Here is a 26,424-nt window from a genome sequence, read left to right on the forward strand (position 1 = left end):
GCAGGCAGGGGCAATTTCCCAACACAAGGGACCAATTTTTGTGGATGAAAGTTTGTATCAAGTACTCACTGTTAGGTGCCAACCTAAGCACTCAGCACCCATCATTCATTTCAACCTTAGCACTGCCCAGTGAGGTGTTTGATCTAGGCAAAGCCCAGAGAGGCTAAGTAACCTGCCCCTCACAGAGGGAGTGAGTAACATGACAGGATTTGGGTCCCATTTTGAAAAAACCTCAGCTTCAATGTGCCAGCTCCAAATTCAGGGCTGTATGCCTAGTGTGGTGGCATACACATTTAATCTCAGCACTCAGGAGGCAGGAGATAGATGTCTGTGAGTTCAAGACCAGCCTGGTCTACACAGCAAGTTCTGAGCTAGCCTGGGCCACATACTAAGCCTATCTAAATAAATTTTTTAAAAATTCAGCATCATTTGTAATTTTGCTGGGGGTGGGGGGACCAAAAGGATTTAATGGAAATTAGTAGTATAAGGTTAAAAGAAGGAAACAAGCGAAACCAACCTAAGAAGACAAAGGGGGAGAGAACGTTTTAGTCACAGAGAGTCATGGAAAGCTGCCCTAAGATAATGGGTTTCTAGGCTGGGTTAAGAATTATTTCATGCCACGTGTGGTGGCACACGTCTTTAATCCCAGCACTTGGGAGGCAAAGGCAGGCGGATCACTGTGAGTTCAAGGCCAGCCTGGAAAAAAGAAAAAAAGAACTTTTTCACATAAAACAAGGAGAGGGATGTTTTCCATACTGGCTTATGGAAACTGGCACACTAGAGACAGCTTGACCAAAGGACACTCTGCCTTTGGCTAGCAGCTATGGTAGAAACAAGCCTCTGGAGTGGGAAAAGGAGTCCCCAGCAGAGGCACCAGAGTACACAGGGGAAGGAGGCCTCTCTGCCCAAGACTTGAACTGTCTACAACATAGTCACCCATGGAGATAGGCCCCTCAAAGGCCAAGATGGGAGTGTGTTGCAGAGTCCGGCACTCTGGGCGGGGATCTTAAGAATTCTAGCTTCTGATAAAAGAAGCCATGGTAAAGGGCATTAGCCATTACCTCTGCACAGCCAATGTGGCAAGCCATGGCCTAAAGGGTGAATTTGTCTCATGGATAAGGAATCTGGGACCCCATTCCTTGAGCCTGATGACCATGTGGTGACAGCCTTCATGCTGTCCTTGAATGGTCTTCTGTATCACTGCTCCCCATCTCTCTCTCAACAAGTCTCAAGCAGCACAGGCTGTCTTTGAATTTGATACATAGCTAAGGATGACCTTGGAATCTTCACCTTCCTGTCTTTGCCTCCTTCTGTGCTAAGATTAAAGACATAGGTCACATCTGACCTACCTCAGTTCACATGACTACAGTGGCAGGGGTGAGCAACAATGGGTGAATGAGGGAGCTGTTCTGACCACCTATCAACCAGCTGAGGTGACCTGGCTCTCTGCTTTCCCACAGGGTTTCCCAGGAGACATTGGCCCCCCAGGGGACAACGGCCCTGAAGGCATGAAGGTAAGTCCTCTCCCACCTAAGGTCCTTGGCTGAAGAAACCCCAAGGCCCAAGGCAGCTGCCATGCTCAGGAGTCCTGCCAACCTGACGTGGAGGTGCTTTCTCTGAGACCCTCTCTGTTCTCTTCTCCCAGGGTAAACCTGGAGCCCGAGGCCTGCCTGGACCCCCTGGACAGCTGGGGCCTGAGGTAAGATGGCCCTGTCCCCTCCTGTCCCTCTTTGTCTTCAATAGCCTGTCCCAGCACCTAGCTGCCTCTGTCCAGAGTACCAAACCCTTGACTGGGGGCGGGGCCACGTCAGGTTTGTCACCAGAGGATCTGTTTCATTACTATCCTACCTGTGATTCTTCTCTGATCTGGTGGGACAACTAACCTCCTTCCACAGACCACAGTTTATCAGTGTCAATATGAGAGGGTAGGAAATGGCGCACCCTTCTTGTGAGTCCTTGGAGACCTAGGGAGGGAAATGACTGCTGGGCCCTGTGATAATAGCAGGCAGGGCCTTGACTAGAACCCAGGTGTGTCTCAGCCCAGAGTTCATGCTCAGATCCTGTGCTAGTCTCACCTTTGCTTCCGAGAGTCACTAGGCATCATGGGAATGCCATGCCTTACCTAGCCAGTATGTCAGCAGAGTTCACCTGCACCTGGTGGGAATAAGGTGGCCTCAGGCCTACTGGGCCTTCTACGGGTAGCTTGGCTTTTGCTCTCACATGCATCCCTGAGCCTTGCTTGGCATCATGGTATACATCCCTGGGAGAATGAGCGAACCTTTGCTGACGCGATTCTTTTTCGGAGTTGAGTGTGGGTCTGGCGGTGTCCCAGTGCTGGCTCTAGAACCACTGCATGGGGCTGCTTTCTTGGAAATTGGAGATCCTTACCACAGGGATTTCTTTGAGGGGCCTGTGGTTGGGCCCAGGCTGCCAGAAAGATCAGGCTGGAGGCTGTTGTGACCTTCAGAGGGCGGCTGAAGAGTCATGGCCAGGAATGGGAATGGAAGGGAGAGACAATTGCAGCCCAAGCCTCTGTCTGTGCTTGTGTAGCTGCCAAGGAAAACCATTACAGAGCCAAGCTCTGGGTCACTCACTCACTCCTTCATTCATTCATCAGGACACTGTGCCTTCCCGAATGCTGTGTGCAGGGTGGTGGCATGGCATCTTTAAAACAAGATGTCACCCCTGCCCTCTAGATCTTAGCTGAAGCCTGTCATTGAGGATTCACTCTAGGGAAACTGAGGCACACTAGGGCTAATGCCTTCTGGGAAATAGACATCAGAGCTCACACCCAAGTCTGTCTTTGAGCTGCAGCCTGAGGTCCCATTCTTCAATAGCTCAGACACTGGCATTTGTGGTAAGACACTTGAGCGGAGACTGGTAGACACCTCCCAAACCATGGGGACCAGGATGTGGGCCAGGCACTCCATCCATCTGCGAGGACTCTGCACACTCTGCACTTTCCCTCCTTACAGCACAAGTTCTTCCAGAATCCCACTTTAATTCTCTCCTTTGTCTGCTTTCTTTCCTCATATCCCCCTACTCTAGGGAGATGAAGGACCCATGGGGCCACCGGGAGTCGCTGGCTTGGAGGTGAGTGTTCCTGGCCAGGAGGAGGTGGAGCTTCTTGGAGCTGAGCCAGTGTGGGCACAGGCAGGACAACATTTGGCTAGTGGTCTGGAGAGGAGCCAGCAGGGAGGCCTCTGGCCAGTCAAAGAACACACGGAATGGCCTAAGGAGAAAGACTGAAGGCCAGTGTCAGCGGGCTTAGCTGTCTGCTTGAGTGTGTGTATTTTCCCAGGAGCCGCTTCCCTTTGTTCAGTCTTATCAGAGACAAACAACAGAGGCTGGAAGAGTACAAGACCCAGCCTTGGGTTCCACAACTAGGATGTGGACGGGGGGTGGGGGGCTGCCCATATCGTTAGGTGTACATTCTCTCCCCAGCTTCTAGCTGCCTTGCAGGACACCACCTGGCCCACCTGCACCCCAGCAATGGTGTGGACTGGCAGCTCTCATTCCAGTAGCTCTTTATATCCAGAAAGGATAGAGCACCCAAGAGCATTTACTAGTGCGGATTGCATCTTATTGATGTGAATAGTTAAGATGAGCCGACCCTAGATGTATTTATTAATTCAGTGGACATTAATGATAAACCCATTTCCCCTAAGCAGAAAACTTTTTTTTTTTGGTCCCCAGTCACTATGTTTTCTGAAGCAAAACACGTGAGTGGGACAAAAGTGGCATTGCTCTCCCATTTTTGCAAACCTCTTTAACGACACCCTGGCAAAGTCAGCTGGGTTTTCACTTCTGTGTCTGCATCAGTCTGTGGTGATACCACATGTCACACAGCCTCTGAAAAGTCCACCACATCCATGGGAGAGAGGGATGAAGGCAGATGGCATCTCAGGGCTGCCTCTTAAGAGGGTCCCCGGCATACAGCAGGCTTTCCCCACTGAGCCTCCTAAGAGGGTCTCTGGGATACAGCAAGCTTTCTCCCCCCCACCCTGAGCTTCCTAAGAGGGTCCCTGGGATACAGTGGGCTTTTCCCCCTGAGCCTCCTAAGAGGGTCCTCAGGATACAGCAGGCTTTCCCCCCTGATCTTCCTAAGAGGATCCCTAGGATCTCAGAGTTCTCTCTGACTGCGTTTGGAAGACCACAAACAAGAAGTCTGCATTACCCTGCACCCATGGCCTCTACCCAACCTCTTCCAGTCCTCTCCCATAGAAAGTATGGGTCATTGTCCCTATTTATAAAAGCTCAGCCCAGGCCATGGGACAGCAATGCTGAGGCCACATAGCTAGAGACAGTCTTTGAATTCCATTGTCTGGATGCCTGGTGACATTGGATCTCTACATCACTGTCCACTCACAACATAGTACCTCCCTGTGCTGGACTCCTAGAGCTCTCCAGGGTCCCTCAGCACTGTCTGTGGCCATCCCTTCCATGTGCCTCTCTGTTGCAGGGCCAGCTTGGAAGGAAGGGCTTTCCTGGGAGGCCTGGCCTGGATGGCTCTAAGGTGAGGAGACTTAGGCGTGCCCAGTGGGGAGGGGGGAGGAAGTGGAGGTGAGTCTGACATATAAAGCCCCTGAACCTCAATCTCATGGCTAGTAAAAAGGGAGGCGGGGGAAGTGGTCCTTAGTCATCCCAGGGTATTGGTAACGGAGGAAGCAAAAGGAAGCAGACATAGCCTAGGTGTCCAACAGAGGGGGATTGTTCAAGTAACGGGATACACCCCAGACACTCTGGGGCAGGCTGTGAATGGGATTGCGAGCCTTCTTATATTTGAGCAGGCAAGAGACGGACAGTGCTTCACCGGAATAGAAGATTTCTGTTTTCTCCTCTGGGCCTCTGTATAGCCCCCTGTGTAAAATACATATGCACTGTGTTTGTCAATGGGCCTTTTTATTTTTAATGATCAAAACAAGAACTGATCCCAGTAAGGGAGTGGGCCAGTTTTCTTCTTATCTCAGTGACAAAATATCAGACAGAAAATTAGTTAAGGGGATGTCATCGTTAGGGTCACCATGCTGTGATGAAATACCATGACCAAAAGCAAGTTGGGGAGCAGAGAGTTTATTTGGCTCACACTTCCCAGAAGCAGGAGCTGATGCAGAGGCCCTGGAGGGATGCTGCTTACTGGCTTGCTCTTCATGCCTTGCTCAGGCTGCTTTCTTATAGAAGCCAGGACCACCAGCCCAGGGATGGCAGCACCCACAATGGACTGGTCACTCCCCATCAATCACTAGTTAATAAAAGTGCCCTACAGGCTCTCTTACAGCCTGATCTTATGGAGATGTTTTCTCAACTGAGGTTCCCTACTCTCAGCTGTCTAGAGCCCGTGTCAAGTTGACATAAAGCTAGCCAGCACGAGGAAAGAGGATTTATTTGCCTGTCAGTTTAAGAAGGTACAGGTCACCATAGCAGGACAAATGTTGTGGAGTTCATGGTGGTAATAGCATGCAGCTGGGCCTCTTCACATCTGGACAGAGAGGGAAGCAGAGCAGGGGATGCTGGCTGTCTCCTTCCTCTGCCCCCTCTTCATCCACCTGGGCCCCCAGCCTCTAGATTGAGGCTGCTCCCATTCAGAGCAGTTGTCCTATCTCAGTTAACTCTCCCTGAAAATACAATCATAGACAAACCCATGTGTTTTGATGCCCATTTCAAATCCAGTCAGAATGCTATTGAAGATCAGCTTTCATTTCCAAGAAAGCCCTTCAAAGGGGGATGTTGGGCTAAGTCTACAGATGTACTGGAAAGAAGATGGTAGGAACCAGTTGGAGGATCTCTTGGGCCCTGGTGATAGCCTTCATCCAAGGGAGTGAATGGCCACGTGCCTGGCCTGGCATTGTCAGCATCTCCAAGAATGATATCTGGGGAAGAATTGAAGAGAGGGCAAGACTAGGACTAGAGCACATGAGCTATATTTTGTCTCAAAGTTCCTGTCCCTGTGAGTCTGTGTCCTGCCCTCTGAGGTCTTGCCACAGTTCCTCAGATACTGGTTGAGTTTCTATGGTGGGTATGGAGAGACTGTGGTGGCTATGGCTACCTATAGAGTAATATCTGTTCATCAGAGACCATAGCTGCTGAGCAAAGCCATGCCAGGCCACCAAGTACTAGAAGCTGGAAGGCTGAGCCCAGCACAGAGACAAGACTCCTCAAGACTATCTGTGCTGGTGGCAAAGCTTGGGAGGGTAGAGATTTAGCTGCCTAATGATCTTTACTGACAGTTCCCAGATCTTCATGCAGTGAGCAGCCTGCATGGAACTGGGCCTCAGCCAGCTGAACAAGGTCCCAATTGTAGCCCTCCTTCTAGCTGGCTCTGTGATCCTACAGTCTTTCCACCCTTATGGTCCTCAGTTTCCACCCTCAACAAAATGAATTAGGTTGTTTGAAGTCCCACAGCAGTCAGGATCCTGGGGAACTTCACTATCCACTCAGAGAGCATGAGACTAGAGTGTTAGGGCGAGTGCTCTTTGGTTGCTGCTAGCTGTTTGGACTCTTCAAGGCCAAAGTCATCTTCACCAATGACACCTAAGGCCATTTGGTCCTGGGGACTTCCTGGACTGGTTTCAGTGTTCTACCTCCTGACCTGTCTTAGCCTTTATTTTGTTCCATTGTAGGGGGAGCCAGGGGATCCTGGACGGCCAGGGCCTGTGGGTGAACAGGTAAGTTAATGATGGCGTCAACACAGTGGCTTCTCTGTGGAGCACTTACCTGTGCTAAGTCCATTGCTAGGTGGTCACTGAATCCTCAGGTTGGTAACACATCAGCACCAGACCTTTCATACACTCTCAAAGATGGGAGGACCCTGAATTTTTGCTGCATTTGCTCGAAAGGTCAATGTGATTTCACCTCAGAACTGGTATTAAAATGACTGTGCTCCCTTAGCTCAGTGGTTCTCAACCTATGGGCTGTGACTCCTTTGGGGCTGAATGACCCTTTCACAAGAACAGCCTAAGACAATCTGCATATCAGATATTCATCTTACAATACACAACAGTAGCAAAGTTACATACAAAGGTACAACGTAGCAAGGAAAATAATTTTGTGGTTGGGGGTCACAACACCATGAGGAACTGTATTAAAGAGTTGCTTGAGGTCCTGGCTTCCCTAAGTTGTAAAGAAGAAACTCAAATCAGAGGCTCTAAAGTAGCTGGCGAACAGGAACAAGGACCGCAGAAGAAGGGTGGCCACTTGTCAGTCAAAGAAAGTTGAGGCTCTTCACCCTCTATTCCCAATTAGAGGAGCACTTCTGGGTGCTGTGTGGATGGCTACCTTGGGGGTCTCCAGGCCTCAGTGCTTCCCGCAAGCTTGGCCTCAGGGCTCAGACATGGAGTTGGGGTGATAGTTTACACTCCTATAAACGAGAACCCTCTAGGAGCCTTGGAAGGGGTTCCTTAAGCGTGAAGAATACAGGGGCTTAGAAGAATTTAGTTGTGCCCAAAAGTGCCATCCATGGAGTAAGACTCACATGCGACAGACTTCCTCAAAAGGCCTGTGACAGAGAGAGAGAGAGAGAGAGAGAGAGAGAGAGAGAGAGAGAGAGAGAGAGGGAGGGAGGGAGGGAGAGAGAGAGAGAGAGAGAGGGAGGGAGGGAGGGAGAGAGAGAGAGAGAGAGAGATAGAGATGGGGTGGGGTGGTATTAATCTGGGGGAGGCCAAGATGTTTGAAATCTTTCAGTATCACTCTAGCACATTCTGGGGGAAGCCAGGAGCTTGGGAAAGCTGACACAAGCCTAGATGTGTTTCCTAACTGGAAAAAGCAGCACAGTTCACAGTTATGTTAATAGTAGGCTCCGGGGCAACAGACGCTTAGAACCCTAGACCATCGGGACCTAGGTGGATCCTTGGAAATCATTTTCTCCAGGGCCCTGACCGTTTACTGTGCCTTAGATACCTTTGCCAAGCTAAGGAAGCCTGTGGACCCCTTCCTCAAGTAGATTTTAGTGCATAAAGGGAAGGCAACCAGTTATACTGCAGTACATATGGAAAATGTGTCCAGATATGGCACACATGTATCTACTTCTTGATAAATACACTCAATAATGATGCCTGCCAGTAGCCTCCATGTTAAGGTGTGATGATGCTTTGAGATCTGTGTAAGAACGACTGTCATGACATGTAACCAGATGGACAGCCACAGTGTTAGACACTACTGGGGCTGGTTGTACACATTCATATTTAAAGAAAAATGCAACATTTTGATGAGAGGGTAATGTATATGAAAGTTGTAAATTGTTCTGCTCAAGTTCCTGGACTCTCTGCATTCTATCAGTGGAAGCTCATAGTGGATGCACCCCCGCCCCCCAGTGTGTGTGTGGGTGTCTGTGTGTATGTGAGCGTGTATGTGCGTGTGTGTGTGTGCGCGCATGCACACACGCACGCGCGCGTGTGTGTGTTAAGAAACCAAGGATTCTGGCCTACATTGGCAATTTGGGTCACAAAGTGGAGAGGAAAACTTGGAGCTGAGGCCAAAAAGAGTAGATACCCTGCCTTGGATGGCCCTGGTCATCGGGACAGTTGAGTCCCCAGATAGCTGTTTGTCCAGTCGCAGCTATAAACTGTCTGAGCTGAGACTCAACACTGGCCCATGCTGTAGGGCAGGCAACACCACCACACCAGCCCCTTTCCAAGTGGCCATAGCAAAGGGGTGGCTGTTCCCTGTTCCTGGCAGAACCGCAGGCTTTCCTGGAAAGATCCCCCCAAGCTCACAGCACAGCCCCTGCAGGAAATCACGGTAACAGCTTCCTTTACTGCTCACCCATGAGGTACCAGGCTTGATGCCAAGCACTAGGCACAAGCATCTTCAGTCCCTCCACAGTTGTGATGCGAGCTGTTAGGACTCCCATTTTGCACATGAGGAAACCGAGGCCCTGAGCCGTTAAGTAGCTTGTCCGATATCTCACAGGCAGTAACATAAGCCAGAACTGACACTGACTCTTAAGAGACCCTGGGTTCCCAAGTGCTTCCCAGACAAAATGGAAACTCCGTTGACTTCCCAGAACCCTTGCATTTATTTATCAATGAGCACAGACTGCTTGCCAGGCCCTATCCTAGGTGCTGGGGACAAAGTGTGAGCCTTGTCTTCCTGGAGCTCTGTCCAGGGACAATGAGCGCACACCTACCCAGTGTGGTGGTTCAGTTGAGGACTCGCAGCTGTCTGATTCTCAGAAGCAACCCCACCCCACCATACCCTACAGAATGGTGTTATCAGAAGCGCTGCCACCACATCTTGCCAGCCAGAGGAGCAGGCTGTGCCCCTGACTTTCAGAGCTGTTTCTCTGGCCACTCCATCATGTGGAAGCTATATGTCTCTGAGATAGGCTACTTCCCTTCCAGTTGATGTACTGGCAGTTCAAACCCCCCCACCCCAGGAGAGCGCACCATGGGGCTCTGGAGGGCATGGGAACAGGCACTTGCTGCATGGCTCATTCAGTTCCTGCCTGGCTTCTTGTTAGAGGTTTATGCGTTCTAGGTCCCAACAGATAATAAATTTAAAGTGCCCATGCAATTTCTTTCTCCAGGCCCATTAGGCATGTCTCTTTTTCCAGAGCAATGCTTACTGACTTCCGTGACACTGTTTAAGTGTCTGACTACTTCCTGGTGGGGAGTTCTGGTGGTGTCTTAGCCTTGTGCCCCTTTAAAAACATCAGGGTCGAGCCGGGCGTGGTGGCTCACGCCTTTAATCCCAGCACTCGGGGAGGCAGAGGCAGGCGGATCGCTGTGAGTTCGAGGCCAGCTGGGTCTACAAAGTGAGTCCAGGATGACCAAGGCTACACAGAGAAACCCTGTCTCGAAAAACCAAAAAAAAAAAAAAAAAAAAACCATCAGGGTCTTGAATAGTCAGAGCCATCAGGAGATGGGCGGGACCTTTATTGATGCCAGTTCTGTAGTTAACATATAGGTAGACCTATTTGTTTAGGGTCCATAAACCGGGGGCTTGAATAAGAATGAAAAGTGCAGACCTAGGCACATAACTAGCCCTCAGTACATATATCCATAATTATTAATGTCACTGTCACCTTAGAAGTGTCCCAGTGTATTTGATTTATTGACTGCTTAATTTTGATTTTTGAGACAGGGACTTACTATGTAACCCTGCCTCTTCTGGTACTTGCTCCATAGCCCAGGCTGGACCCAAACTCCAGATTATGCCCCAGTCTCAGCTCCTCAAGTGCTAACATTATAGGTGTGAGTTATGATGCCCATGTTTTGTTTAGTTGTTGCAAAAGTGAGCACGTGGCTGTCCTCTGTGACACACTATCCATGAGACCATAGCTCATACTGTAGCTCCCCTACTCCCTCATATCGCCTCTGAAAGAGTCTATGGCCAGAGACAGGTCAGGAGGCCATCCTGTGGGTGCTGGTCCACTTGAGGTCTCCAGTGGAGAGAAGGGACAAGGGGGCTGGGAGGCGCACTGTCTGAATCCCTATCTCTACCCTCCTAGCTGCTGCTTCAAGACACTCACGGCCTCTGGGAGCATGCCACTTACAGCTGTCTTTGAGGAAGGAAAAATAGGCTTTGTGAACTGAGCAGCACCTCTTCCCCTCCCAGGTTCCTGGCAGGTAGCCTGGCTCTCCAGCTTAATTGAGCACCAGCCTCTGGGCTGTTAACAGCTCCTGGTCTTGCCTCACTTTGGTCAGAAGTGGGACACAGCAGATTTCACAGGACAAACTCACCTACCCCTCGTGTGTCCTAATTCTCTGGGAGATACCTGGATGTACATCTGGGGTCTCCCCAAGCTTCTTTTGTCCTCCTGGCCCACACAGGCGCCCTCTGAGTGTGTGTCTCAGCACAGGGGAGGTGGGTTCCAGCAAGGCTTCACTCCAACCCCTTGGGAACTCTTGGCTGTTCACCTGCCCTAGGCAAACACATGCTTACTTTCTCAGGGTAACAGCAAGATGGCTAACAAGAGCCTCTGGGAGCTGGAAGCAAGTTGTCACACAGAAGAGTTAAAAAAAAAAAAAGCCAAAGGAGGTGTGTGTGTGTGTGTGTGTGTGTGTGTGTGTGTGTGTGTGTGTGTGTGTGTGTGTGCGTGTGCGTGCATCCACATGTGGATATGTGTGTATGTGTGTGTGTCTTTGTATATGCTGTGTGTGTCTGTGGGTATCTGTGTTTGTGTGTTTGCCTGTGCATATGTTTGTGTCTGTGTGCCTGAACATGTGCTTCCATCAAAGCAAAGCAGCCTTCAGAAGAAACCGCCACTTCCTAAATCCCACCCCTGCCTCTGGCGTGGCCTGTAAGGGTATTTCTGTTCGAGTCAACGAGTTTGTTTCTCTCTGAAACAACCCCAGAGCCCCCCAAAGATGGAGATGGATGGCCTCTTCTCAGCTTAACCCGCCCCCTCCCGTTCTCCAAATGTGTAGGGATCCCAGCCTGTTTCTGGCACGGGAAGAATGCTCAGCTCCCAGAGTTGCTGGCAGCAGCCCCACTGCTTGGCTCTCAAATGTGAACCATCTGGCTGAGTGGTGGGGATACTCTTATGAGGCAGTCCCAGCCGTAGGAGTCACTGGCTTGGGGTTGGAGAGAGGAGATGACAATGGGGGGGGGGTGCCGGGGGAGAGGGAATCAGAGGAGAAAAAAATAACCTTGAACATTCAAGCATGCCTCCAGATTCACTCACATTTCCGGATGTGTCCTCTCCAGGGACTCATGGGATTCATTGGTCTGGTCGGAGAGCCTGGAATCGTGGGGGAAAAGGTAAGTGAATGTGATGGAGTTGAAGCCTTGGGGCTTGTATTTTTCACTCAGTAAAAGGACTGCGGATATTGTGCCACCTTCCTCTGGTTCTGGCATCCCATGTTTTCTGGAAACAGCCCATGTCCCTGTCCCTGTCCCCTCCAGAGCTCTTGTCTTTACCCATAAGCACGACCAGACTTTGGCATGGCCTTCAGTTGATGTGTGTGCCCTGGGCCCTCCCAGCTGCCTGTTGGCGTCATCCATCATGGGTAGCAGTGGTTGTGGGTAATTCTTCAGTGGACATTGCCTCAGGTGCCTCCATAGCCCCTGGAGGAGGCCACTGAGATCCCAGCAGAAGGGGCGATGGCAGGCCAACGGTCACTCAGGTTGTAAGTGCCAGAGCTGGGATTTGAACCACGGCCATCACATCAGGTCATGCTTTACCCAAGTAGTAGTCTGTGGCTTCCCTTGTCCTTCTAGGGGCTTCATTTTAATCTTCCTCACTCCCTAGACAGTCCCCATGTTCTTCCCCTTCTGCTAGCTTTAACGCTGTTTTAAAGTAGTTAGCCATCCAGCAAAAGTTGCAAAGTTTGCACGGGAGTTCTCGGGATCCCTTCCCCTCCACCTCCCAGAGCTAACAGCTTATGTGATCATCATGCAGCATCAAAGCCAAGCCTGGCTTTCTGTTGCTCACCTTTCTTATGCCCTTCCTTGCTTTGGACAGGTTCCCTGTTCCCATGCCCATCCACCTATGTCCAGTCTTCCTGGGTCACTTGCTGGGGGCACCTTTCAAAGGGAATCTTCTGTTTCTTTTGTCACCAGGTGGTCACATCCCTGTGATGGTGCCTCCGCCCCTCCCCCCCAAACCTTTCTGCACCTGCCCCAGGATGCATCTTTCCTGGAGGTTCCCAGCACCTTCCAGTCCCACTGGGTGCCTTGCATCATGGGAATTGATCTGTTTCTTCCCCAGGGCTGGGTACATAGTAGTGTCGGCACACAGTGGGTGCTTAATTCATTTTTACCCAAAGAGGAGGAATGGACGTTGTGCAAAATGGAGGCAGGATTGCTATAGCCTTGCCTGCTGCCCCTGACCCTCCCAGACTGTTTGAATTGTTCTGGAGGACATGAATGATGTCTGATCATCATCTGGTGTGTCATGGGGCAGGGAGTGCCATGAGCAGAGTGGAGGAAAGGCAGTTATGGCTGTTTCTGCCTCAGCAAGCCCAGCCTAAGGGGTGGCAGACCTGAGGAGAACCATGAGATGTTGGCCAGGATCAAAGGAGTGATGCAATGATTGCATCCCTTCACTGGGGCCATCCTGGCCCAGGGACCTACCCTTTGCTGTCCTGGAAGAGAAGGCTGAGGTTTCCTACCGCTGAAACTTACCTGACCATGGGAGTGTGTCCATGGATCATCTCAAGTCCCTGCCTCCCTTTGTGTCCCTGTCCCCAGAGGCCCCCCAACCCCAGCCATGACCTATGTGCCTTGCTGTCTTCACCACAGGGAGACCGTGGAGTGATGGGACCCCCAGGCGCACCTGGACCCAAGGGGTCGATGGTAAGGAGTAAGTCTGCATCCTCTCCCCTCTCCTGGCATAGCTTTGGGTCGTCCTGTCCCCTCCACATCCCACGTGCTCCAGACAGCCAGAATGCCTCACTCTCCACGCCCCTGGCCTGGCATGACTTTTGACCTCCTCACCCTGGGTTTGGGCCTGATCCTGTCACAGGGCTGAAGGAGGGAGCATATGGTACCTTCCACAGCTGACTTCTCATTTTTTCTTTTTCCTTGGCAGGGCCATCCTGGAACGCCTGGTGGTATTGGGAACCCTGGAGAGCCTGGACCCCGGGTAAACAAAACTCTTCTGTCTCCTAAGCACAAATACATGGGGCCCAGCCCTCAAGTCTCAGACCTGGGTGGACACCCAGCCGCTGGACCCTGGCTGGGTTCCCATGCAGATACTGCAGCTTTCTCTGAGCCCACATTTTGTTCATGTCAAGTCTAGAGTGTGTTGTAACAGTAGTGATGGAACAGTGTGGGCTAACTGAAGCCCTGGGGCTGAGATCCCATATAGGGCAATGTGAAGCTCTGAGACAGCTTGGATTGTGTCCTCCCTGCTCTTAACCTATCACACACTCAGTCAAGACAGTGGAATCTGTACCGGTACTAGGACTGGGAACACAGATGTCAATGGGGCAGACAGCAGCCCATCTTCAGGAGGGATCAGGTTATATCTGATCAATCAGGCATACCTTTATGGGAGTGTTTGGGGCTTCCTGGGATTGATAATAGAGGATATGGGAATTTTACAGAACCTCCTAAGGAGCAAAAGGGGGAGTAGTAGCTGGGAGGGCTGCAGGAAGTATGTGGCCAGGAACACCTGGAGTTGGGTGTATCCTGAGGGTGATTGGGGCTGCTCTTGTTTGGAATGGGTGCTTGGTGTGGATGAAGTGTGAGGCACTCACTCACTAAGGTCAAGGCCAAGGCTCATACCTGGAGCCAGTCAGGGTGGCGGTTAGGCATATGGTGATGGTGGGGGACTTTGGAGGTGGTGAGCAGGCTCATCCCTGGGCAGATCTGGGAATGATGAGTTCTAGTGGAGTCAGATGAAGGAGCGCTGTAGGGCTGGACAAGAGGATGCAGGTACCTCTGATGGCTTGAACTGGGGCTTGGCGGGGGGCTCCCACATACCAGTTCTCTGTGCTGAAGGAGGAAGCAAGGCCAAGTTCATTTCTACCCCGTTTCATACACCAATAGTATACTTGTGTATGGTCTGCCCTGGAGTGCAAAAGGGCAGGAAACAGACTCTGTTCTAAAAACTGTCTCTATGCAATGGAGTGTCAACAACAATGTTCTCTCAAGCCGCTGGCAGGTGTTTACTGAGCACCTGCTGCATGCCAGGCTATGCTGGGTACTGAGAGGAGGCATTGACATTATAACATCCTCACTCTGAACTCTGAGTGCAGTCCCAGCTTGATGACTAGGTTATAGGGAGGCAAGTCCTAGGACCTGCTGAGGACCCTGTAGGTCCCTTCAGCTCCCACCAGCCTGAGAGAGGAGAGACCTTCCTCATCCTCGTGTTATAGATGAGGTCACTGAGGTGAGGTGGTAGTGGCAGGGAACTGGGCCCTGCTGTGATGCCTTCCCTGGCCTTGGATCCTTCAAATAATTTAGCCCATCCATGTGGAACCTAGTTCCTGAGGCCTGAGAGAATGTGCCTTCTGAGAGAGAATTATGGAAAATAGCCTGACTTACTCAGCTGTCACTATCTCCACCAGCTGCCTTCCATGTCCACCTTTTTACTGTGCAAAGCTGGGGTCCCCCCTCCCCCACCGCCCACTGGCTCTGCTGGTGCATCAAGGCTACATGCTGGCCCTCGCGTCAAGCTTCTGGAGTGGCAGACTGGGTCTGTGGAGGACAGTGGTTGTGTTTGCACCTCAGGGCTGTGGGAGCAGCAAGATGAGGCTGGGCTGCTCACCAGGACCCAGAAGGGATGAGGCTGCCCCCTTTCTGGTAGAGCTCCTGCCTCTACCACAGGGTCTGGCTGCCTGGCCAGATGGTTCTCTGTGCTCTCTGAGAATCCTACTCAGCCAAGGGACTGAGAGTTTAAGGGACCTGGCTATGTGGCCGTTCTGGTCCTCCTGTTCCCCTTAAGCCTCCTCTTTTCCTCTTGTTCCTGTCCTTCCTCCCTGTTTGATTTTTTAGGTAAGGTCACACTGTGAGGTCCCAGCTGACCCAGAACTCCATAGACTAGGTCAGGCCAGAGAGTCTTAAATCCTCTCCACTCAAGACTCCTCACCCAAGAAACGTTTATGTGACTCTGCCTATACAGATGTATAAAATAGATCTACAGGTCACACAGCTACTGATAATATGACACACAGAACTTCCTTTTGAGACAGTCCTTTGGTATCTGAATAATTTCACCATCATTTAACAATGAATGCAAGCCTGTGTACTACTGAGATGGAAGTGTGTGCTAACTTTTTTACACGAAGTGTTACATCTTGGCTGCGTATCTGATGCTGCTGGCCTCAGGCATCTTTGCCAGCTTTCAAAGTTGATTGGCAGATGTTTTAAATTTAATCATCAATGCTGAAAATTCTGCTTTGTATAAATACGTAATAAAAAAATGGCAGAAGCGTGTTTGGGGCCATTCAGAAATTGCTGGAAATGTTGTTGTAATTCCAAGCCAAACTTCACTGAATGATTTTTTTTTTAAATGGGACTCAAGTCAGCAAAGCAATTTTTAAAACCAAACATTCTAATACAATCTAAAGATATGCTAATTTGATACTTGTGTGGTGGTAGGAAAATATTTAAAGTCTTTGTTTCCCTTTATTGAAGTGATTTTTTTTCTTTTTCCTTTTTTTTTTTTTTTTTTTTTTTTGGTATTGCAACGTTTGCTGAGGATGTGTGGTGTAATGGCATGTGCAGTGTAGACTGTGTGTGTTGTGTGGTCACAGTGACATCAGGTGAGCACAGCCAGAAATACCTGACTCACGATGTTGTTTATTTTAAGCCGAGTCTTGGTTCATTTTATGCATTCAGAAACCTCTAACTGTTGCCATTTTTTTCCAGTCTCCTCATTCAGTTATGTGACCCCCATATGGGGTTTCAGACCACAGTTTAAGAAACTGAACTAGGGCCAGGCGGTGGTAGCACACGCCTTTAATCCCAGCACTCGGGAGGCAGAGGCAGGGAGATCTCTGAGTTCAAGGCTAGCCTGGTCTACAGAGCGAGTTCCAGGACAGCCAGGGCTACACAAAGAAACCTTGTCTCGAAAATTAAAAACTAAAAACAAACAAGCAAATAAAAGAAACGGAACTAGGCTCCTCTTAAACTTGTAGGAGTCCCTCTGGCTCAACCTCTCTGATGCTTGGATTTCAGGGGCGAACCACTGTGCCTAGCTCAGGCCTGTCCCTTGCTCTCTGCCTCTCCCCCTTTCTATCCCTGCCCTCCTTCTATCCCCCCTTCTATCCTTCTTTCTATCCACATTCCTCCTTCTTCCTTAAGGCTCCCAGTCCCTGGGGTTGGGAGCATCTACCCTGGACTGTGTGGGGCGCAGGAAGGAGAGACAGAACTCTGGACCCCTGCCCCCGAAGAGAGAAAGAACACAGAAATTAGAGGAGATGATTGTCCTGTGTCACCTCTCATTGCTGATTGTGAGATAGGGAAATGGCTTGTCCAGGGAGGCTCTGCCCACCCAGCCCCTCCCCCCTCGGGCAGTTGCCATGCCCAGGGTTGTCACTTGCCAGGAGCCTCTTCCAGCAGGCCAGAGCACCTACTTCTCAGCCCTACAGCGGTTGGCTTCCCAACCCACCATTACTTTCAAACCTTGAAGGAGTTTCTAAGCGCCCTCTCCCCTCCCCCACAGGGCCCTCCAGGATCTCGAGGCCCACCAGGCATGAGGGGAGCCAAGGGGCGCCGGGTAAGTGAGGACACTTCTTCTGCTTGCCGCCTGCCCCACTCTGAGCTGTGTGATTTCTGTAGCATGGTCAGGGAGCAGCACATCAGAGTCCGATACTAGAGGCTGGGCCAGAGCCATCTTCCAGCCTGTGTCTGAGCATCATACCTGGCTATCCAGAAGGCACAAACAGGCTATTCTCATCCATTCTGTCACTCATGCAGCTACCATTCCTACTGTATGAGTTACCACTGGAGGCAGACACCTGGGACAACAGGGAAGGCCTAAGGCCTGCCTAGCCTGTAACCCAGGCACAGATCACACACACATACTGGGTCTTAACAGCCAAAGCTGTACCCTAAGGGTAGTGGGGACCCATAGAGATTTAAGACAAGAGCTGGTCTGTATACAGTCGCTGATTCGTGCTGTGGGTCGCACACAGTAACTCATTAACCCCCAGCATTACCCTGCCAGGGAAGTGCTGCTGTCGTCACAAAATGACAACACAGATAGGTTACGACACTTGCCTCAGGCCACACCTGGAAATTGGTAGAGCTGAGATTTGAACCCAGAGAATCTGGCTCTTTGATGTACAGAACTTAGTCTCCTTTTCAGTTACAAGGGGTAAATGGAATGATCTCATATATTGGTGTAACGGTGTCAGGGCATGTGGCCTCCTTGTGAAGAGGAAACAGGATGGCTTAGGCAGCCCAGACCTGTTACCAAATGCCATGTCGGGCTCTGATACCATTCTCCTATGGGCTATAAAGTTTTGATACACACCCTGAACTCGATGTCCTGAGTATCTGGCCTGTGATGGGGAAGATGAGACACAGGTTACCAGGGTTCCTCCCAGTGCCCATTTTTCTGAGTCTCTTAAGTGAGACAAGGCCTAATGGCTTTTTGGGTGCCTCCTCAGTGAGAAAGCTGATCTAGCTGTGGGGTGAACTGTGGAAGCCTGGGTCCTCCACACTGCTAAAGAGTAAACTACCCCCATACCCCTTCCCAGAGGAGACTAGAAGCCTCCCTCCCCACCAATAAACATACATATCCCACCTGAGGAAACCCAGGCTCCTATTGGAGTATTCGGGACTAGGAGAGGCATATGAGGACCAGAGCCATTTCCTGTGGTTTGGCAGTAGTTGAAAACTGTGACATCAGCCTTGGGACAGGGACCTAGAGAGGCTCCCACTGCACCAGTGGACTCTTACATTTCTGCTAAGCTTGTCCTGTGGCTTTTGGAAGGCTCTTTGTTCTCTGGGTCTCAGTTTCCCCACTAGGGCCATGGGATGGGCATGGGAGATCTGCAAGGCTATGCTGGCTTTCATGACCATATGTAGGGTCAGTGACATTCTATCCTGAGAGGGTCTGGAGACAGAGGGGTGGCCCATTTGCACCCTGTGAAAGAATAAAAGCACCCTGTCGGACCAAGAGTGGGGCAATTGCCTTCCCAGTTCGTGGCTGTGCAACCTAGGGTTACTCCTTTACCTCTCTTAGGCTTTCCCCATCTGTTCAAGTTCCTACTGAAGGGCTGTTGGGATTTGGAGTGATGGTGCTTCCTCTGAGCTCTTAGAGTGAAGCTCTTCCCCTCACATGTCAGACAGCTGACCTCCCCTCTGCAGCCTCAGTTTCTCCTTCTGTAAAACGGGCCAGCAACAGAGCTTGCTTGTTTGGGTATGAAAAACCCAGCCACTTCTCAAGAGCTTTGGCCCTAGGCTTGGCCAAGGAGGCTGAATTTTCCTCTCTTTCCTGTTGCTTTCTCGGGAGGCTGTGGTAGGCTGAGCTTTCTGCCTCTGGCAGGAATGGCTCCAATGAGCCTGACCTGATCCAGCTGGAGGGCACCCCCAGGGTGTCCTTGATGGAAAGCCCAGCCTGCCTGCCATAGGAAAGCCTGCCTGAGGCACAAGGAAAGGAGCATAGCTGGGGGACATTAAGGACAAGCTGTCAGGTACCATATCCCTAGATAAAGGCTGGGTACCCACAGCGACTGGTATCAGCTGCCTCTTCCTTCCTCTGGGCAGGAGAGCTGGCTCCTCTTTCTCTACAGCTCAGCCCTGGCTTTTAGACCCTGACCCCATCCAGTGCCCCACCCCATGTACAGCCTTCCTGGAAGGCAAGCTCTCCTGGCCCTCTTGATAGCTCCTTAGCATGACAGTTGCAGGAAGTTCACCCCTATCCCAATAAACAGTGGCAGATAGTAGGGAAAATAAGCAGGCATCTGGTTGTTTGGGTTCCAATTCGGGCTCTCCCGTCCCTGTTGGCCACAGGCAACTTCGCATATACACCAGGCCTCTTTCCATACAATTACTTTTCTCTGAGGCTGTCTGGTGCTACTGACACTAGGTCACATCCCTTCTCCTGATAAGGCTTCGATCCCAGGCAGGGGTGGTCAGTGTGCTCTGTGTCTCCGATCTGAGTCTCCACTCCGAGGGCTGTGCCCTTCCAGGGATGTGTGAGCTTGTGCCATGCACAGAGTCCAGGAACCAGGAACATCTCTCAGGCCTACTCCGTCTGTGACCCCCGGGATGTCGCCTCACCCCTGCCTGCCTTCATCTCCCAATAACTGGGTCAGGAGTTAGGGAAGCAGCAGGAGGCGGTAAGCTAAGGCCAGGCTTTGGGAACATGGCCACAGATTGGCTGGTGGCAGCTACCCAGGCCACTTTAGACAGAATGACTTATACATCCACTGCATGTAGGGTCTCTAGCTGACTCCCACAGGCTGTGGCCTCCAAAGAACCACCTGGAACCATGGCAGGAAATGACCTGCCTCAGGCTGTGTGGAAAGGGAGGAGCAGGGACAACCAGAGGTCCTGGCCAGCCTCACCCTCCTGGTCCACAGCCCAAGGGAGACTCCTGCCATCCAGTCCACTGTGCTGGAATCTTCTTCCTTTTCCAGGGTCCTCGAGGACCTGATGGACCAGCTGGGGAGCCGGGGTCCAAGGGCCTGAAGGTACAGCCCCTCACCACACACCCTGTATTGCCCCTCCAACTTCTGGCCCTCTGAGGTAGCAGAGAAGACCCAGAATGAGTCAGGATGTGTTTCAATCAACTCACTCAACCTCCTGCAACCCAGAGCAAAAAAAAAAAAAAAAAAAAAAAAAAAAAAAAAAAAAGGAAAGCCATTGAGGGGATCACATGTGTCCCCTGCTGTTCCCTTAAGTGGGAAGAGTCCTTGCTTCTTGACCCCAGGACCCCTGTGGTGACTGTGGCAGCCACCTGTTCTCAGATATTAGGTATTCCCACAGGCAGTGTAATGAGGACAGTTGTCCTTCTGGGTCCCTTCCTCTCTGTAAAGGGTCCCCCATGAGCCTCTCTCCCACCTCGACATGCTCTGCTCCTCACAGGGCCGTGTAGGACCTCGGGGCAGACCTGGCCAGCCAGGACAGCAGGTATGTCAGGCCCCACCCCTACGAGGTTTCTTGTCCCTCCTCCATTTGTTGTGACCCTGTGACCTCCTGTGATGCCCACTGTGCTTCCAGGGTGCGGCTGGTGAGCGGGGCCACACAGGCGCAAGAGGTTTCACTGTAAGTAGTATCAATTCTGGAAATTCTGGGGCTCTGGGGGAGGTGGGCAAAGGTTACTGTGAGTTTTCACTGAGTTTCTAGCTCAGCTGTAAGGATGGAGTGGTGACGCTAGGACTAGCCTGAGGTCAAGGGGAGGGCCATAATGGGGAGGCTTAAGGAGATTAAGGTCACCTCTGCTTTTCCACAGGGCATCCCTGGTCCCTCAGGCCCTCCAGGTGCCAAGGGCCTCCCAGGAGAACCGGTAAGTGTCTATGCCATCTCGCTGGTACCTCTGCCCTGGAAGACTGGTCTCAGACTGATTGTAGCAGGGACTATTGGCCAGGTAGACAGGTGGGGAGTGTAGAAAAGACAGGGCTAGACCTGGCCTGCAGGCCTGGAGAGCTTGGCCCTGGGCTCTAGGATGAGTCTTGGCTTGCTGAACCACTGGGTCCATTACTCAGTGGTGGTAGCTGACTTGCACTTGCCACATGGTTGTGAAGATGGTCCGAGAAATGGATAGAGGGAGCACTTAACATCCTGAAAGGTAGAAGGAAGGAAGAAAAGGAAGTCCTGGTGAAGGACAGAGAAAGGACAAGGGAAGCCATTGACCCATGGTTTGTCCTTCAGAAGATGTTTCAAGGGGTGGGGTTGAGGGAGGTGGAGGTGCTAGGTGTCCCCAACGAGGCTGCAGAGATAGTTGGGGATAGAGGAGAGAGGGCAGATTAGGAGAGGGCACAGTGAGTAAACTTCTGAAGTTGTGTGTTATAGCAGGGAGTGGGGCATCCCTGCTGGGGTTTGTTTGGATGCAGAAGAGACCCTGGGAATGGCTAGAGGGGAACTGTATGTGGTTGGAGGTAGGGTTGTGGGTTTTCTTTTTCAGTTACCATGCTAGACTGTGTGACCTACCCTCCCCATAGCTCCCCCCATATGGAAACCCTGGTTGTCTTCTAACTGTCTGTCTGTCTCTAGGGCTCTCAGGGACCTCAGGGACTGGTTGGCCCTCCAGGAGAGATGGGACTCAAGGTAAGTGCCAAGGAGCCTTGGTTTGTTCTTGACTACCACTGGGCACCCTGGGCAGGAGCTACACCTGCTACTTGACCCCTGCTCTGCCCTAAAAAGATGGTCAGGTTGGTGCCACAGAGTGAAAGGTAGAGACCCTACAGACAAAACAGGGTGTGAGGGGTAGGGAGCTTGGCTTGCAACACTAGATGGGATCAAGGGCCTTCCTGGGAGGTTCTCCACACCTCCTGCCTTGCTAAGACTGCACTTTGGTACAGAGTCATGAACAGAGACCCAGCCCACTAAGGGTCCCCTGTCCCACCCTTACCACCCTGGGCCAGCATCAGGAAAAACAGGAGAGGTCTGGGTCTGCCCCATCATTGGCCTCTTCCTCCCCACAACCTCATGCAAACCATGGATTTTCCTGTCTGTTTGCCGAGGGCTCCTGTGTGGTAAACCACACTCCTGAGCAGGCAGAGGGTCCAGCTGCTGGGTGGCGTGGCTCTGCCAGCTTGCACCTAACCCCATAGTTTTGCCAAGACTCAAAGGCTTCAGCCTGACCCCAATTCTGCAGCTCCCCATTGTGCGATCTGAGCATGATCCTTGCTCTTTCTGGGCCAGCCCTTGCTCCAGGAGAGACCAGTGGCTTTTTCTTGCAGGGCCCGCCGGGTGCAATGGGAGAGCCTGGCCTTCCTGGGGACTCTGGGATGAAGGTGAGACAAGATGAAAGATGGGAAAATGACTTGTTGACACCAGTCCCCAGCTGGCAGCCTTGTCCTCTTCCTGGAGGAGAAACAGGCTTTCTTGTGCTTGGGATAATGGGGTCTCTGTCCTGGCTCAAGAGCAAGCCTGGCATGCCCACAGCAGAGTTCCCAAGCAGCTCAGAGCCCCTGCACTGTCCCCTGCCCAGCTGTGCTTTCTCTGGCACCTGTCTTGGTCCCCCATTAGGACATCTGCCCCTCCTGATCTGCATGATACCATCAGCACTTCAGCACAGGTGACCCTATTACCTGTAAGGACAAAGGCACCTATTGATACCCAGCCCTGGGGACCCCCATGCCTCTTCTGCTGTTGGAGGAGGATGGAGAACCCTGCTTACTCTGCAGGCCTGAGAGTCTAGGGGCCATGCCGGCTGGCTGAGAGTATGATAAAGCCAGACCCAAGGGCACCTGCCAAGGGACTATGGAACTGAATGCAAATTATTCCTGTGCTGTGGTCCAGTGTCTTGTCATTCTAAGGGAACTGAACCCAGCCTGGAGCTATAGGTATTAGCTCAGCTCTGCCTCATTTTGCCCAGGTAATAGAGAAATCCATCTACATATAAAAACGTCACTCACATATAAAGTGTGTGGGGCTGGCTTGTTCCAGTCAGGGCTGGCCTGGGGTACCCAGCTCCACTTTTTAGAGCCTAGACACCAGCAGGGAGCATGGCGTTCAAGTCTCCAAATTGAGAGGGGACTCTTTGAAGGCCTGTCAGGGCCAGGGTGCAGGCATTTTTGCTTCTTCCTTATTTGGGGTCTTACCACGTCTCAAGGAAGAGGAAGGATGGTGCTCATCAGCACTGCTCTCCAGCCGAGGCTTCCCTAGCCGTGCTGCCCACTTTGGCCGTGAGTTTGTTATTTGGGCTAGCTTCTGAAAGATGACACCTTTCCTTCAGGATTTTGCAGAGGTCCAGCCCACTCAGATGAAAATGTTACAATGGTGATACAGTAATGGTAGTGGTAATGCAGTGATGGTGGTGGTGATGCAGTGATGGTGGTGATGCAGTGATGGTGGTGGTGATGGTGGTGATGCAGTGATGGTGATTTGGTGATGGTGGTGGTGGTGATGCAATGATGGTGATTTGATGATGGTGGTGGTGATGGCAGTGATGGTGATGTGGTGATGACGGTGGTGATGATGGTGATGCAGTGATGGTGATTTGGTGATGGTGGTGGTGATGGTGGTGATGCAGTCATGATGGTAAGGATGATGATGGTGGTGGTTGGGATAATGATGATACTGGTAGTGATGGTATAGGTAAGGATTATGATGGTGGGTGGTGATGGTGGTGAGGATAATAGTGGTGATGATAATGATTGTAGTGCTAGTTGTGATGATGTTGATGGTGGTGATGATGGTGATAGTGGTGATGCTGCTGATGTTTGTAACTATGGTAATGGTGGTGATGGTGCTGATGGTGGCCATGTAGTGATGATAGTGGTGGTGGTAGTGATCTTGCTGGTTGTGATGGTAATGGTGATTATGATGATGCAACCATGGTAGTGGTGATGATAGTGATTGTAATGCTGACTGTGGTGGTGATGGTAGCTCTGGTGTTTTAGGTGCTAGTAGTAATGGTAATGGTGGTGGTGGAGGTGGTACTACTGCCTAATGGAAGAGGACCTGCCCATGCTCAGGACATACTTGGAACAGGGGTTTGGACTTATCAGTTAGAATTTCTCTATTGTCCTCAAAAAGTAACTCCTTAGCTTCTCCAGTCCTACTCAGAGCTGGGAATATGAAGGGCTGGAGGAGGCTGGGGCTGGCCATACACACCCACATGAATTGTATTTGGTTTCTCCTAGGGTGACCTTGGGCCTCTGGGCCCCCCTGGGGAGCAGGGCCTCATTGGGCAGCGGGTAAGTGAAATACATATTCCTTCTAGAGCTCCCAGGTAGCTTGTGAACAGTGGGCAGGAGAAGGGCTTGAATCGACCCCAACACTCTCAAATTCCCCAACTGTGTGGAAGCAGGCCAGAAGTCCTGGCAGCTTTTCCTGGTCTCCCTCAGTACCCAGCATCACCACCAAGAGGAAGTGTTCTGTGTTCAGGGTTGGGCACCACCGTGTGCTTGCTGTTTCTTAACACCCAGCTGCATTTGCAAGGCTCCAAGAAGGCCTGCAGTCAAGAAATTAACTTATTTTGGATTAACACGGGGCCTCCAGAAGTATTTAACTTCCAAATATGTGTTTCTTCCAAAACTGTTCTATGGTTAGCCTTCACCTTTCCAAAAGAAACCCACAGGGCAGCCTTGTTCTAAGAAGCCCTGTAGGACCCCTGAGTCCAGCTCTCTGTGCTCTGTGCCTCTGTCTGAATGTAGACCCCTGCGGCATGTAAGGACACAGCATGTATCCTTGACACCTTACTAATGGGGCAGGTAAGACCCAGTGGTGACAGTCTGCGCAGCCAGTCTTCAGGGAACCAAGTCCTTACTCCCATCTTCTCACTTCCCATCTAGTCTTCCTTATGAGGCCTCCCACGCTCCTTGCCCAGTGTCTCCAGAGGCTCCACAAATAAGGCAAATTAAGAGAGGAAGGCTCCAGGTAGAAGAGAATAGGAAAGCCTAGAGTCCAGGAGCACTAGCCATGTGTGGCCGTCAAGCTTGATCAGTTGAGTCTCTTTTGAAAGCTGTGTTAAACAAAACAAAAACAAAAACAAAACCTCCTGAGGCCCCACATAGACTCAATAAGCTTCAGGGGCAAAGGCGCACTCCCCTAACACCCACTGTGCACCAGGCACATTTCTCAGTCTGGCAGCACATAGCCAGTGACAGAAGACCTATCTAATAGAGCTTATCTTCTGGTGGATTGATTATTGATGTCTGTCATGGGTACCAGAGGAGCAGAATTCATTCACTTGTCACATCTTTGCCATGCCTGAATCTGCCAACCAAGATCCCCTCCTAGCTCTGCCTCTGTACAACTCTGAATTTTAAAACCAGAGGGAGATGCCAATTTAGGTTGGCAGCTATTTGGAGAATGGGGGCCCATCCTAGAGCTGAAAGAGCCAGCAGGGGCATCAATTTGGGCCTTGGCATTTTTAGCATCATTCTCAACTTGCCCACCCAAGTCCACAAATTGGCCTTAAATTCCTCATCTGGGACATGGTCCCAGGAACACTTACTTCAGCTCCCAGAAGTAGGTCTCAGGTGACTATCAGCCCTGGGTGGGACATTCTCTTCAATGTCAGCCATGTTTTCCAGATAAGAAATGGATTCCTATAGAACCTAAGATTCTACTTGAGGTCATACCAGCACTGGTGATGCTGAGGTTGGCTCTTGCCAGAGCCTGTTCTTACCCACCAGACCACACTGGCTTCCCCAGTCCAACCAGTGAACCAGGATACCTGGTCTATGAGGCTCTGTGGTCCTTCTCCTGCCCCTTGGAAATTCACTTATTCAGCTTCTGAGAGCCAATGCGTCCCTGTCTCCCTCGGGAGAGGGAAAGCCCATTGTACCTTTACCCAGTAATACTTCTCCGTCTTTTTCTCCCAGGGAGAGCCAGGCCTTGAGGGAGATCCTGGTCCCGTAGGGCCCGATGGGTTGAAGGTGAGTCGCCTGGGCCAGGATCTGGGAATGGCTTCTAACCCTGTTCTGGTTTTCAAGGAGCACCAAGAGGCCAGCTCCTGCCCTGCAGAGGACAGTGGGGAGGATCGACAGTCCCAAGGCTGCCCTTGCTGTACCTATCCACTGCCATCTCCCATGGGGCTTGGCCTAGTGCCCCGTTGGACCCGCCCTGCTCCTATGAAAACAGCAGTTTCTATCAGCTAAGCCCAGTCCAGCATGGGGCTCTCTTATGTCTTCCCTTCCAAACACCTTTAAAGATCTGAAAAATTCTCATCACCACCTCTAAGCCAGCACTCAAGGGGAGCCAGGGGGCCAAGTACTGAGCCCTCTATGTGAAACCTCCATCGATACCAGCAGGGCTCAATCTTCAGATGAGGAAACAGACTCAGAAGCTAAAAGGCTTGCTGTAGTCACACACACGGCCACTATCTGCATGTCCAACACCCATTCTGAAGGAGAAGGGGGAAAAGGAGGCTCATGGGAAGGCAAGAAGGCAAGGGTTCAGTCTGACTGT

The 26,424-nt window shown here is 51.3% G+C and overlaps 1 protein-coding gene across 1 annotated transcript in view; it reads left to right on the plus strand.

The window, feature by feature from the left end:
• Col27a1 (collagen type XXVII alpha 1 chain) overlaps nt 1-26,424 on the plus strand; it is a 114,952-nt gene that overhangs the window by 63,913 nt on the left and 24,615 nt on the right. Inside the window, 17 exon segments of the mRNA XM_051163061.1 lie at nt 1,461-1,514; nt 1,646-1,699; nt 3,049-3,093; nt 4,463-4,516; nt 6,621-6,665; nt 11,647-11,700; nt 13,183-13,236; nt 13,472-13,525; nt 17,054-17,107; nt 19,980-20,033; nt 20,428-20,472; nt 20,563-20,607; nt 20,795-20,848; nt 21,556-21,609; nt 22,245-22,298; nt 24,153-24,206; nt 25,839-25,892. Of these exon segments, the coding sequence (XP_051019018.1) occupies nt 1,461-1,514; nt 1,646-1,699; nt 3,049-3,093; nt 4,463-4,516; nt 6,621-6,665; nt 11,647-11,700; nt 13,183-13,236; nt 13,472-13,525; nt 17,054-17,107; nt 19,980-20,033; nt 20,428-20,472; nt 20,563-20,607; nt 20,795-20,848; nt 21,556-21,609; nt 22,245-22,298; nt 24,153-24,206; nt 25,839-25,892 (882 nt within the window).

Source organism: Acomys russatus, chromosome 2, assembly GCF_903995435.1.
Source record: "Acomys russatus chromosome 2, mAcoRus1.1, whole genome shotgun sequence".
Taxonomy (NCBI): Eukaryota; Metazoa; Chordata; class Mammalia; order Rodentia; family Muridae; genus Acomys; species Acomys russatus.